The sequence below is a fragment of the Lonchura striata genome, chromosome 4 (genome assembly GCF_046129695.1).
Source record: "Lonchura striata isolate bLonStr1 chromosome 4, bLonStr1.mat, whole genome shotgun sequence".
NCBI lineage: Eukaryota > Metazoa > Chordata > Aves > Passeriformes > Estrildidae > Lonchura > Lonchura striata.
In genome coordinates, this window is record NC_134606.1 from 8,712,703 (window position 1) to 8,726,977 (window position 14,275).

The window sequence follows — 14,275 nt, forward strand, 5'->3', positions numbered from 1 at the left end:
CATGGAATCAGACTTAATAAAATTTCAAGAAACACCCCAAAGTTCCTAGATTAACTCATGTAAGAGAATACTTCCAGTAATAGATACTACTATAATTACTTTACTTAAAAACACCTTTGAACTTGTAAGGTATTGAAAGCTACATTAATCAAAACGAGGATTTTAGCAAGGATGATTCTAATGTTGATTCTTGTTAGCTCTGTGCTCCAATCACATTCATAGAGAAAAATAACCTGGCAGTAGTTGCATTCCAAGATGAATTTCTAAAACATGACCATTGCTTTGGCTTTTACCCGGAGCATTCCCAAAAGATCACTGGCAAATGTCATTTAAAGGATAAAATGAATCAGCATATAATCAACAACCTTAACAATGCCCACTCAACAGCAGTAAATGCTCAAGTGCTGAAAATTTAATTTATACATACTGGATTGAAATGTATTATCTTTTAATTTTAAAGAAACAAGTGGAAGTATGCAGTGCTGTCATCTCTCAAGCATACAAAGATTTTAGAGGAACTTTTCCCCCACCATTTCTACAAATCTAAGCTTCTCTGAGAATTTCTTTTGCCAGAAACTAAAGGACAGTGAAGGAAGATCTCAGCCTCCATAGTCAATATTTTATAATGTGCTAAAAATACTCTGGCTGATATTTTTCCAATTGTATAGAATCTTTCATTTTTGAGCAGCCAATTTTAATTACTCTGTTTATTTCTGTGCTTATGTTTAGCTTGTAGAAGAAATAGTGACAGACTACCTTATCCTGCATGAACAAAATGCAAGTATCTTTTATGTTATTACTGCAAGGAAGCAGATTTATACCAGCTGCACATTACCTTTCTTTAAATAACACACAGAACAATTATACATGCAAAGATAATCCCAAACAGAAGAGAAGAAGACAAGATTGAGCTGCTTGTTCTAAAGAATTACAGCCCAGATGATGCTACAAGCTTTACTGAGCCAAATTATGCAATAAAAAGTTGTCCATGTATTGGATACACACACTCACCATGAGATAAATGAATATATACAAATCAGGAGCATTACAACAAGAGAATGTCAAAGATGTGCATATATCATAGGAAAGGACACTGTAGTCCAGATGCTGAGAGAACAAACAATTGCTTCTGCATTTGGGTAATGAACCAACACAATGATGTTCTGAAGCATCAGATACCAGGGTTACAGTATGACCAACAGTGACCTTCCACACTACAGTTGTCACGTTAATAGTTAAGAACTTTCTATTGCAATGTTAAGGTAGTGTAAAATTTCATCCTGAAAATGTAATTTGACCAAAGTCTTATCAACATGCCCATTCACTCATTTTTAAGTACAATTTTCTTGTCACAGAACTTCAACTGTGATGAGTGAGGAAGAGGAAATGGAGAACTTCTGTCTCCAACACTGTAAATAATAGCTTCTTGAAGCCTTCATTAAGATAACTAAAAAAAAAAAAAAAATAAAAACAAAACAACTAAGCAACAAGAGAAGAGACTATAAAAACATCATTACTCATAAAATGAGATGCTATTTTAGTGCTATTAGTGCAGTAATAACCACCATATGACTCAAGAGTATTGGAATAAACATACTGAAAAGAAATATGGCATGAAAATATGTTCTGAATGCAAAAGATGCTCAGAGAACACAAATCAACTACAACAATCAGCAAGCACTCTCTGGCTTTTTCTAACAGCACATCAGCTCATCTGAGTGACAGGAGTTTGTAGTGATTAGAAAATACAACTTGAAATTGCTTTAATTAAAGGCCCAAGGAAGCACAGACATTCTCATATCTGTTAAGACAACCCAACCTTGTTATAAGCAAAGCACACATTAGGGAATACTTACCTAAAAATTATTTTCTTAGCCTAGATGACATTATAGAAGCTTTAGACAAGATGTTTTACATGAACCAGTAATGTGTCTAACATGTCTCTATTCCCAGTGCTTTCCAATAAACATACTTTAAAAAACAGAAACAAATGCACACTCCAAGATAATGAAAAGGTAAGGCCCATATAATTTTTTCATTTTAAGTAAATAATCAGTAAATAATCTGGACAGGGTATGAAAACAAGTTTGTAAAAATCTTATTCCTATCTGTGCAGTTTCAAAAGCAGCCAAGGTCTTGGCTCATTTCTGAGGAGGGGGTTTAAAAAAACAAAGCAAAATGCAAGCATATCCCTGCTCCGAGACTTGGTGTCTGATTCCTCACATTGCACCAGCCTCTGCCAAACCTTCTAAAAGCTGTGAAAGAAAGGGGCAGGGATAAAACAAGACAGCACAGAATCTCATCATTATTGGAACACCTTGCAGGACATCCTGTTTCTGCTGGAATCCAATTGTGACCACAGACTTCAAACTTCTAGAAAGAGTATTTATAGTAGCACACATCAGCCTCCAGCCTTAATACAGCTGGACAAATATCCTGAAGCTGTCACAACAGCTTTGGTGCATAATTCTGTCAGACCACCCTGCTAGGAGTGCACATGTGGGGATGGCAAGATGGAAAACCTATTGGGATTCTGCACCAAAAGGGAGAAAAACAAGCAGCATCTCATCCACACTGTCCAGAAACAATCCCAAAACTATGCCAAAACCATATTTCCATTTTATCTCAAAGAAAATTAGAAATTTTTTCACTCCAAAAAACAGCCCAGAGGGGAAATAAAACAGATACAGTATGGCTAATCAGAAATACTGGTTTGCTAAGTTAATTGAGAGAATGGATTCATTTTGGATGGCAATTGCTCAGAGGGGTCTCTACTTCAAGGGATTGTCTCTCCCTTTAGAATGAAAACCAGATGGGTAAATTAATTATTCATATTCCAAACACTACTTGCAACACTCATTTTCTAATAAACAAGCATGCAATTCTCTATTGTGCATTCACCACCAGAGAATCTTATATCTGTTGAAGAGATTAAGATACATGCAATATTTAAGGTTCTTTATGATCCTTCCTTAAATATGTTAACATTCAATATGCCCTAATTAGCTTCCCTTTCAAATTACATTCCTGATTTCCAAATTATAGGTTAACATGTTTCTTTGATAGATTATATTATTTTATTTCTTTGCTATTTTGGACAAGATGTAGAAGTGCTTTTCCTGAGGAAAAACGGGAATGTTTTTTTTTTCCACTTGCTCCAAAAAGGTGAAAAATTTTTATCTATCTCCAGCATAACTTTTTATTACTAAAAGGAAGGAAATACTCCCTGCAGCCCACCACGTTATGCTTTTCAATTTAATGATACAAACATCTTCTGAAGTAGAGAAGCATAAACTCATTAGCAGCGTTTTAGTTCTCTCTGCTGCAAAAGCCTGGAGGAAAGAAATCTTAATACAGAATATCTGATTCTAGCACTGAAATTTAAATCTTAAACCAAATTATAACATTTAATTTTATGCAATCTTTATATCTCAAGTTAGGATTTCTCTCTTTTCATTCTGAAAGGGACTTGATCTTAATTGGTTTTATGCTTTTCCACTTGTGTCTTGACTAATTTCTGCTTTAAAACATGAGAGACTGAAAAGAGAGATTTCCAGGTGGATTTGGAGAACACAAACAAGCTTTTATGAATGTCAAAAATATATATAATAGAAATGTTATCTATGAGTAATATAATCAAAAAGCAGCCTAATTTAGACAAGACTAATACATTTATAGAAAAATTACTTGAAAATAACACATTCAAATAATAAACCTAATAAATTCCCCTAATAGTCATAAGCAATCCATCGTAGCGAAAAAAAACCCCAACAAAACTAATACATGGATACATTATAAAATAATTTGTAGGGTTTACATTTACTTCTAGGTTTTAGATAGTCAAGTTTTCTGAAAGTGGCAAATATTTGCATCTACAATGCAAATAACAGGAGACTACAAGATCAAATGTGTCCCTACTTAGCAATAATACATTAACAGTTATTTGTGAAAAACACATTATTTATACAGCACACATTTTGTAGAGGAAGAAACCAAATGAGAAGAAATGAAGTGTACAGTTACACTAAAATATATGAGCACATGGAGAGCCAGTATAGTGCTGCTAAGAAACCCCCTCTAAGTTGTTACAACACAAAAGTCATAAAAATACATATTAATAAACTTATCTACTGATAAAAAACCCACCTAAAGCCAAAAATATACATCATCCATATATCAAATGTGGAACTGTCTGAAAGAAAATGACAGAGTTTATCTGAAAAAAAATTCTGTCCTGTATCCAATATCTAGTCATTTTCCCTCAAACCTCTGAGTAAATCCCTCCTGAACTCCATTAAGTGCCTTAAAGGACAGAGGACAGATGGATCCATCACCTTTACAAAACAAAAGAAAGATAAAGAAACCTTTGTTTGGAATCCCATCTCTCAGAAGCACTGCAGAATATGGGATGGTTTTCCATTTGAATTCTCCCAGAATCTGATTCACATTTATCTTTTGCTTTAATCATTTGTTAAAGCATTTTAAAACAGTTAAAAATAAACTGCCTCAGAAGAAATTCAGCTAAAATTTGACATAATATCACAGTAACCGCAAAAATATCTCCAATATTTATGATTTCTGGCAAGAATCTTGCCAATCTTTTAACACTTACAAAGTGACTGGGCACTGCAGTATATCTTCTATATCAATACATGATTCAGAAACAGATGGCGTAAGTTCCATAAACATTTCAAACAAAAAAAGCCATGCCAATATTTTTCCTTAGAGGGAAAAGTCAGCCTTAGGCAACCCTGGATGCTAACTTTAGCAGCATTATTTTGAAGAAAAACAACTTTTAAGAAAAATTGATTTCATGTCCTTTTTACTATGATGGGCCAAAGGTCACTTTGTGTTCTATGTGGCTTTTCAAGACAGCTGTCTGTTCAGCTCTGACTTGGAAATGCCTGTGCATCACATCAGAGAATTCAGCAAACCGTGACCTTCATCTTTTCCTCTCACTTTTTCCCATCTGAGTGCATAACAAACGAGAGCAGCAGTAACACTTCCCCATTCTGTTGTTAATTCAGAATCCTAAATACTGATTTTTTACTCAGCAAAAAGCATAAGCACTTCCTATAAATTGTTTGATGACAATTTGTATGATAATATGTACCGTGAGGGTAGGAAGATGCAAATGAAACATGAACTGTGAAGACAGGTGAAAGAGCAGCTAAGGAAGTCACCAAGTGTGGAGGGGGTGAGAAGTCCCCAGAACAGGTTTCTGTCAGAAACCCAAAGTCACCATTCCAGGCAGGACTTGCCAGGAACCACATGAGCCCACCCATGCAAAGTGCTCACAAGTATTAGGGTTAAATCTCTGCTCCCACAAAGAGCTGTGGAAGACCATGGCCTTTCCTCAAGACTGCAGAAAGCTCCTAATGCCATTTGTACCTGTGAAGCTTAAGGCTGGGCCCTGCACAGAGATAAGCAGTAGTCAAATCTACATAGATAGAAACTGACAACACTTTTGTGCACAAGTTAGAAGAACAACAGCCTCACAGATTCCCTCTAGCCTTTATGAGACAAGTCCCAACTCTGCATCTGTTCCCACAGGCCCAGAGGCCAGGTCTTTGGTAGAAAAGACCATGGTTAAACCAAACAAAAACTTTCCCCAGACAGTCAGTCATTACTTTTCTTCTGCTGTTCTCTCACCTACACCTGAGCCCCTGGAGCCCTGCAGCCCCATCTTGTCCCACAGCAGCTCCTGCACTCCCATCCACGCAGCCATGGGCTGTGACAGGGGGAGCACAAAGGCCTTGCCAGCCTGTACAGACAAAGGTCAGTGGGTGTCAAACACCAAGAGAAATGGGATCATAGAATATATTCTAGCAAGCTCTTGAAAGGCCTCTTTGTGGAAAGGGAACAAAAAAAAAAAAAAAAAAAGATACCCCAAGCCTGTAGCAGTCCAGAAAGGCAAATAAAACACATTTCAGGAACAAGCATGTACATGGAGATCATTATAGACAAGAGAGGAAGCACAAGGAGCCCACGTGTCACGGCCATGTAAGCAAGACTTCCAGAGCACCAGCACTGCCAGCTGGGCCCTTTACTGCTATGAGGCCTGAAGCCAAATTCCAGGTGAGCTTCCTTTTTTTTCCTGTATTACCCACTTTCCAGGGCTCACTGATGCTTTACAAGGAGTGCTTCATAAACACCAGAATTCATGACAAGGAAGTATTCAAGGTACATGCATGGCTCACAATTGTACTCCTCTACTTCAGGAAACAATGTTAATTCTAATCACAGATAGCAGAAAATATGCCTAAGAACAGATGTCCTACAATAAAATACCCATTTAAAAGCTTTTTCTGTCCACCATTTAGATACAATAGAGTGACTGCTAGACTTGCATGAAAACAAATATTTCCTGTGTTAAAAATATTACATATTTTGTACAACTAATATTAATTTTTCATTTCAATTAAAATGCAAAACTTCCAATAAGCTCACTTACAGGATGTTTGGCTGAAAGTCTGCCTGTCACAGTTCCTGTTTGATTCCAAGTAGAGGAAATGAATCCCTGTAATCAAGTAAAGTAAAAAACAGAAAAAAAAAGAATGAAGACACACAGCCATACTTTATTTAAGTATCAGTAAAAAAATTCACTGCAATCAAAACAAGAAAATATAAAATAAACACTTTTCATTTTCTATGAATAAAAGTTCTTAAACTGTAAACACTGCAATCATTTCACATATTTTTAGGATTTCCCAAGCTACTTTATATATTTCTACCTTTTTCATGCACGTTCGTAGTCCATCCACATACGTTGATTTCATCTTATGAACCTAAAATACATAAAATTTAAGAAAAATGCTTACTTAGAAAAATAAGGGATTTTTCAAATTAAAGATCCTAATTTCCAAATGCATCCTGCTTGTAGACTTTTCTTTTTTAGAGACAGTTTTATCTGAGTAAATAATGGATTTATACTCACTGACAGCTTAACCTATTCATTTAAGTTAGGTAAATGCTTGGTTATAACCTAAAGACAGAGCTTTGCAGATACTATTAATTATCGGAATTTATTATTTTACATCTTATGTCCCCAGGTCAATAAATTACATAAGAAACACACACACACAAAAAACAAACAAATTTTTAAAAAAATCAAAACCAAACAGAAACCCACACTTCTAAAATTTTTAATTTTTTTTTTAATTCTTGGAAGCTCATACCCTGAAAACCTAATGATTAAGTGTGGGAGCAGACTAACTAGATCGTTTAGGATTTTCAGGAGGCTTGTCACTCCAAATTCCCCATAAACAGTTATCTCCTTCACTTTATGCAAAGCATTTCTTCAGTACTCAAAAAATAAATGTTTTGCCCTAAGTATGCTTTTTAACACTACACAAATTTAACACTGCAGTTTTCCAATTGTCTTTGCAATTTTGTACAAGTTGTTTGCTAGCTAAAATCTAACAGAGCAAAACAACTATAAGCATCAACATGTCTTAAGAATACTGACTTCAAATTGATACTTGAATGAACTTTCACTAGCACCAACTTATTTAACTATGAATATTTTTTCTGTCTTGCTAAATTTTGCTTCAATGTAACTACATTCTGTGGAAAAAATATCAGCTCACCTGGCGGTATTCTAAAATTATCTTAGGCAAAGGATGAAGATCTTGCAATTTATTTAGCTGCAAAATCAAGATTGTGAATTACTGACATACTTTTCTTGAAGTTATATTATTAAACAAACTTTAACAGAATACATTTTGGAGGAAGAAATTTTCTTGACAAGCTGAATGGACAAAATACTGGCTGAAGGATGATGTCCTTCAAGCAATCCCAGCCCAAGACCAAGGAAGCCTTCATTAGGAAGGCTGGAGATTACTCCTTCCCATTTCATTTCCACTCCTGTCCCAGACAGAGACAAAAAGACACATAGACATAAAAATTTTTCCACAGCAACTTTGATAACACTGGGGTGTGATGTGTGTGCGTTATTTGTGGCCCTCTGTTTGTTTTTTGTGCTATACAGCATCAATGAAGGAGAGAACACTATGGAAGTAGCCAAAATACATATATATACACACATATATTTATACAAGCACAATCCAAGAGGATAATTTCTCCTGTTCATGCCTTAATAAAAGCTCCAGGAAAACCTCAGGAGAAATTCAAACTGTCAAATTAAAAACCAATGAAATAAAGCATATTTCTGATTACTTTGATTGTTAACTGCCAAAAATTCTGTTGAGAAACAGAATTAACTTATTACAATAGAGATTGGATATTTTTAAGTACAACAAAAAATACCTGGAACTACAATAATCCAGGATGAACAGCAGATGCAATTGTATTAAAATTTATATTTAAAATATAAGGGTTTTTTTTTTTTGCTACCAAGGAGAAAGAAATAGTAGACAATTAATCTGAAGATGTTTATCTCCTGGAAGGTTTCATCCTACATTTCTCTAAATAACCAAGTCTCAGCAGTTGTTGGAAAGAGAATACTGGACTACATAAAAGCATTGCTTAGATTATAGCTACAAATCTTATGTTCCCACAAAAAGGTGACATAAATTCTATTTCGCTGATGCCTCCCATTTCCCAAGGCTGTCACCCTCCAAGATAACGTGTCTGATCTATGAAACTCCTTCTCCTTGAGTACTGTATGGGTTTTATGCTTATACTGTTGAGGCTACTGGAGATCATATTTGGTAGTTCAGACACTTGACTGAAAAGTAGAATTTCCTTCTTAAGAAATAAATACTACCCTTCTACTTTTCCCAAAGATGTTCATATTCAGCAACGAGTTGTGCACTTCACTCTAACTCCTATATAAACTAGAGCAATTCAATCGTGGCACCAAATCAGAAACAGGTGCAGCTGCACAGAGGCTTTTTCTCTTCTAAAAAGAATCTCCATTGCCATTATTATCTTCACAAAATTATTTTTTAATGATTTGAGAAGGGGATCAAGAGCACCCTCGTCAGTTTGCAGATGACATCAAATTGGATGGAAGAGTTGATCTGCTGGAGAGCAGGAAGGCTCCATAGAGGGATCTGGACTGGCTGGATCAGTGGGCCCAAGGGTCTGAGGTGCAGCAAGGCCAGGTGCCAGGTCCTGCCCCTGGGTCACAACAACCCCTGCAGTGCCACAGGCTGGGGCAGAGTGGCTGGGAAGGGCCCGTGGAAAAGGACCTGGGGGTGCTGGTTGAGAGGGGCTGAGCATGAGCCAGGTGTGCCCAGGGGGCCAAGAAGGCCAATGGCCCCTGGCCTGGATCAGCAGTGGTGTGGCCAGCAGGTCCAAAGCAGTGACTGTCACCCTTTACTTGACAATGACTAATGTGTTCTCTATTGGACCCTTCATTTCAAAAAGGACATTGAGGTGCTGGAGCAAGTCTGGAGAAGGACAACAGAGCTGGAAAAGGGTCTGGAGCAGAAGTCTGATAAGGAACAACTGAAGGAGCTGGGGATGTTTAACCTGGAGAAAAAGAGGTTCAGGGGAGAACTTCAGTAGCTGGTTTGTTTTTTCCCATCATGGAGTGCAACTTTCTTTTCTGGCATAAGTAACTGTAGCATAAATAGTACAATACAAAAACAAAGCACAATCATTAGAAAAATATTAGAAAAATCACAATTTCACTGGAATATAACTTAGAAGTTTTGTTAGATCATGCAGCTGGTTTTAAAACCTTTCCCTGTCTCACCACAATTTCTGAGGTGGATACGAGCTGTTGTATTTCAGTTCTCTGAAGTTTCTCACACAGCGTATGGAGCTTTAACTTATCAAATAGTACCTAAAGTCAGAAAAAGACAATAAATCTTTCAATGTTTCAACTGTTGAAATAGAAAGAAAAATTATTGAGTGCTTGAACTTAAACAGAAAACAGGTTACAAGGTAAATAGAGCATACTGTAGCAAAGAGAACTAACACAGAATTTAAAATCTTTATTTTTGAGCTATTGAAGAAGTCACATTTACTTTAAAAAATGCATAATTTATGTACATACATTCAAATATGGGTTATTCAACATTGTCATATTTACGAAAAAACTGATATGTCCTTCATTAAAATCAGAAAATAATTAATAAACAATAAGCCAGAAGTGGTAAGGATATATATGCTTTACAGTTCTTCTGTATCAATAAATCTATAGAACATATACGTTAAGTAGAAATAGCAGAACAAATGATACCTCTCGGAGCTGACAACTGCTGGTCAAAAGGAATCGTTCTCCAGCAACCTCATGAGCCTCCCGTTCAAGCTCTTTGAGCCGCAACTATAAATTACGACATCAAAATTATTCTGCTCACACGATTATTTTCTTCAATATCTGCTGCTTCCAAGGTTAATGAGAATATTGAATCTTGTTCTAAAAATTGAGTACTTGATATTGTGTAATCATTGCTGGCTATCAACATTTGGTTGAGTAGATTGCTTATATACTCCTTAATTTATATTGTTTTATGATCTGGGAAGGGGATTTATTGTAGTAAGGAGTACCAACATTTGTGGCTAAAGAATTTAAGTTACTAAAGCCTATAGAGATCTGTGAGAAACACAGCTATGCAAATTATTCTGATAAATTGTAATCTGTCAGACCAGTATGATTATCTAGTCAAATTTTATGTTACAAAATGAGATTCTCTTGTAGCTATTTTTATCAAAGAACACTCATTTAAAGAGTGTATTGTTCATAAAAAGAGGGAGAAAAGTCTATCACTTCTCAGGAAGGTGGTTACTGAAAACGGTAGGTTCAGAAACAGTCATGACCATTTTTACTCTACAACACATAATCCAAAAGGACCTGTGCATTTTGCAATGCAATTTCAGTTCTGGGGCAAGGCTGATGACTCAAATGTGTCTTTTTACTTGTGTAAATTTACTTGTGTAAATAGAGAAGTATTCTAAAATGTAAATGTAATTATTTATAACAATATACTAAAAACACCACACTATTACATAAAATGTGACAAAAATTCCTTCTCTTTTTAATCCTCAGTAAAAGCACAAAGATGATGCTATATAATTTTCAAGGAAAAAAATTAATACAGAATTTACCCCTAGAATCTCTGATGTTTTTTTCAGTTCTTGTTTGTTCACATATATTTTGTGTGTTTCCATCACTGTAAATACAATTTTAGGTTATGAACATTTATAATTCACAATTTCAAGCTTATGTTTTTCTTAAGACTGTAAAATGTAAACTCAAACTCACACAGCTGTTATGAGGCTAAGACAACATTTCATATTCAGAGGAATTACATTCCACTTGAGCATAGTTAGCAGCTGTGTGAAAATAGTGAAGATTCATATTTTGAATTGAACTTTCCTACCTGCCAGAATTTTGATAAGTGGAAGCTCTAAAGTGCAAAATAAGTTCCACAAACCTTGAGCCTGTAAAGTAAGATATAAATACATTCTTCAGTACCAGTATTTCCCAGTGAGCAGTATTTCACTTTCTGTATGTTCCCTTTTTACATGACAACACGTTTGTGGCATGAAATACTACTTAGGGTAAATTATAGTATCTAAATGCTGTCACTTCTTTTTGTGGGTAATAGGAATTTTGCAATAGTAACCATTTTGTACAAGAATGCTAATAAAGAAATATACATACATCTTTTTTCTAAACATTTTATTTTTAAAGCAAGCTTCATTATAATAGGACACGGTTATCCTTTTTCCTTTGTTCACTTGAACAATTAGGCAACCATTCATAATTGATAACTTTGTTTTTATTAGGGAGAAAATAAGAGTTGAAAGGGTTATGTCCCCAGATTACTTACAGAGAACAGAAAGTCTGTTTTTCTAACCACTGAAGCAACCTGACTTGTCTAAAAACTCTTGTAGGCTCAATTTCAGTGTTCCTGTGCCTTTGGTGTTTCCCTTCTGCTTCCCTTCATGGATTGTTCACCATACTGCTGATAGCCACATTAACATGGCTCCATCACCTCATAGTCTAAGGCCTACACCTGCTACCAGCAACTTCAAAGATAATCCCTGGGAAACCATGATGCCCCTTCCACCAGAATCTGGGTGTATCCCTAAATTCTGGCACTTTTCCAGGCCTATGATCACAGGCAGAAAACACACACAACCCAACAGATTTCTTGAGATGCATTCTGAACTGCAATAAGCGGTAAAACAGAATAAAATAGCTCATTCGGAAGGGACCTTCAATGACTATCTAGTCCCACTGCCTGATCAATTCAGGGCTCATTACAATTTAAAATATATAATTAAGGGCACTGTCCAACTGCCTCATAAACACTGACAGGCTTGGGCCATCAACCACCTCTCTGGGCAGCCTGTCCCAGCATGTGACCAGTGCTTGGTTAATGCAATCTAGAACAAAAGATATGCTGAGAGTTTTCATAAGCAAGAGGTGCATAGAAAAAAATATGTTCTACCTCTTTTAACACATTTTAGACAGTAATATATAGATTTAAAATATTAAAAGAAAAGTCAATATTCTGAACCTTTCCAGTTCTCAGAATCTTCATTTAGTTAAATGCAGCAGAGGAAAAGTTTCTCCTAAAGATTAACCTTGACACCATATCCTTCTAGAAAAAATAGTAAATTTAATGGGCAATTTATTTTAAATGTTGACTGTCAATGTAAACCACTGAGGACCTAAGCATTCTATTATTCTAATTTGAATGAGAAATATATTATTAACTCTCTTTAATTCAATGCTTACATAGTTATTCCTGAGCAAATTCTTTTTGTCTTACCTTTAAGCCATGAGCAAGGTCCATCATTACATTATAAAGCTTCTCCAAGTTCACACCTAAGTTTTGATACTGATATAAATAAGTCAAAAAATCAATAAATTTATTGCTAATAATACTCTAAATATTTTTAGCAATATATTTTTAAAAGGTATAAATTGTAAAAATGTGCTTTTCTGTATGCCTTCTGTTAATATTTTAGAAACATTGTTAGATCTCTGTCAAACCCAAAACACAGCACTAGACTATGAATACATCACTAGATAATGAACATTCCAGATTTTGCCTGTTCCTGTATTTACATTGTGTATCAAGTACAGAGTTTATTGATAAACTGCCTTTGACACTGAAGTCAGAGTTCCCTTACTACTTGTAAAATGAGGTAAAATTCCTTGCATTCTTTTTCTCATATAAGTACTGCCATTTTTGTGCCAGAACCATTCATTTCCTTCCCTTCTGTTCAGAGGTGCTCCACACAGCGTCAGTTCACCTCCTTCAATTGGCTAGAATACCATTTTGAAAAATGAAAAATACAAATACTGAGAAAGATTGTTAGCTCCAATAACATGACCATTAAAAATAAACTTAATAAAGACTGAGAAACAGCAGGCCTGGAAGGTAAGATGCAGAGGGCTCTCTTCCAAGCTGAAATATGCAGATCCACTGGTGATGATCCTTGTTCTAAGACAGTCTAGTCCATACTGCAGTGAAAAGTCACCAACTTGTCTCCAAGAAACCTTGTCCATACCAACTTGTTCTGGAACAAACGAGCTGTCTCTGAAATACAGACAGCTTGCTTGATCCCTTTCTGGAGGTGGAAGTGAGCCCAGTGACAAGCTGCAACTGACACCAAAATTCCTCATCAGTACATGCAGCAATGACAAGACCATCATAATGTTTAGCACCTGTTCCAGCAAATGCTTCAGGGAGTATGGACCATGACCACTTTGGCACAGCACCAAATATACAGACAAGCAGCAAGCAGCACATCCTTGTGCTAGAGGTGTGTGGGTGAGCTGTGGGCTACAGAATAAACCAGCAGTAATTCCAAGTACTGGGGTGGGTGGACAAGACTAGCAGAAGACAGGGAGCTTCACTGAAGTAGTGAGGCACAAGATGATTTATCACTTACCACAGATCCCTCTGGCAGTACAGACAACTGTTAGGAATCTACCAATAAAAACAGAGCAAGAAGACTGAAGAGATAAACCTGGCAAAGAACCAGGAGACACAGGAAGAAGTGGAACTCTCTGAGTGAAGAGAAAAGCCAAAAAAGGAAGTGTGAGAGTGCAGGTGACAAATTAAGGAATAAGGCATGGTGGGGGGAATAGGCACAGGATGTTACAAGGAGACATTAACTGTGAAGAAGTCAGCATAAAGACACTGGAGATGGCTGTGGCAAGGAAACAAACTAGACCTGAAGTAGGACAGGAAGGAAATAAAATTTTAATATTTAACTCAGAGCTGGGAATCAGGATAAAAAAGTTGAAAAATAACTAACAACAGATGTGATATCTGAAGAACAAAAGACTGAGTCAAGCTAAGGGAAGAGACAAGATTAAGGATGCTGACTCACAGCAAGG

General features: G+C 36.0%; 1 protein-coding gene across 1 annotated transcript in view; it reads right to left on the reverse strand.

Annotated features, from left to right (window-relative positions):
• POLN (DNA polymerase nu) overlaps positions 1 to 14,275 on the reverse strand; it is an 85,925-nt gene that overhangs the window by 61,092 nt on the left and 10,558 nt on the right. Inside the window, exons 7-14 of the mRNA XM_021535632.2 lie at positions 12,696 to 12,764; positions 11,295 to 11,355; positions 11,020 to 11,084; positions 10,154 to 10,237; positions 9,665 to 9,754; positions 7,590 to 7,646; positions 6,735 to 6,788; positions 6,455 to 6,520 (exon numbers count right to left, since the gene is read on the reverse strand). Of these exons, the coding sequence (XP_021391307.2) occupies positions 6,455 to 6,520; positions 6,735 to 6,788; positions 7,590 to 7,646; positions 9,665 to 9,754; positions 10,154 to 10,237; positions 11,020 to 11,084; positions 11,295 to 11,355; positions 12,696 to 12,764 (546 nt within the window). The remainder of the gene's footprint in view (positions 1 to 6,454; positions 6,521 to 6,734; positions 6,789 to 7,589; positions 7,647 to 9,664; positions 9,755 to 10,153; positions 10,238 to 11,019; positions 11,085 to 11,294; positions 11,356 to 12,695; positions 12,765 to 14,275) is intronic.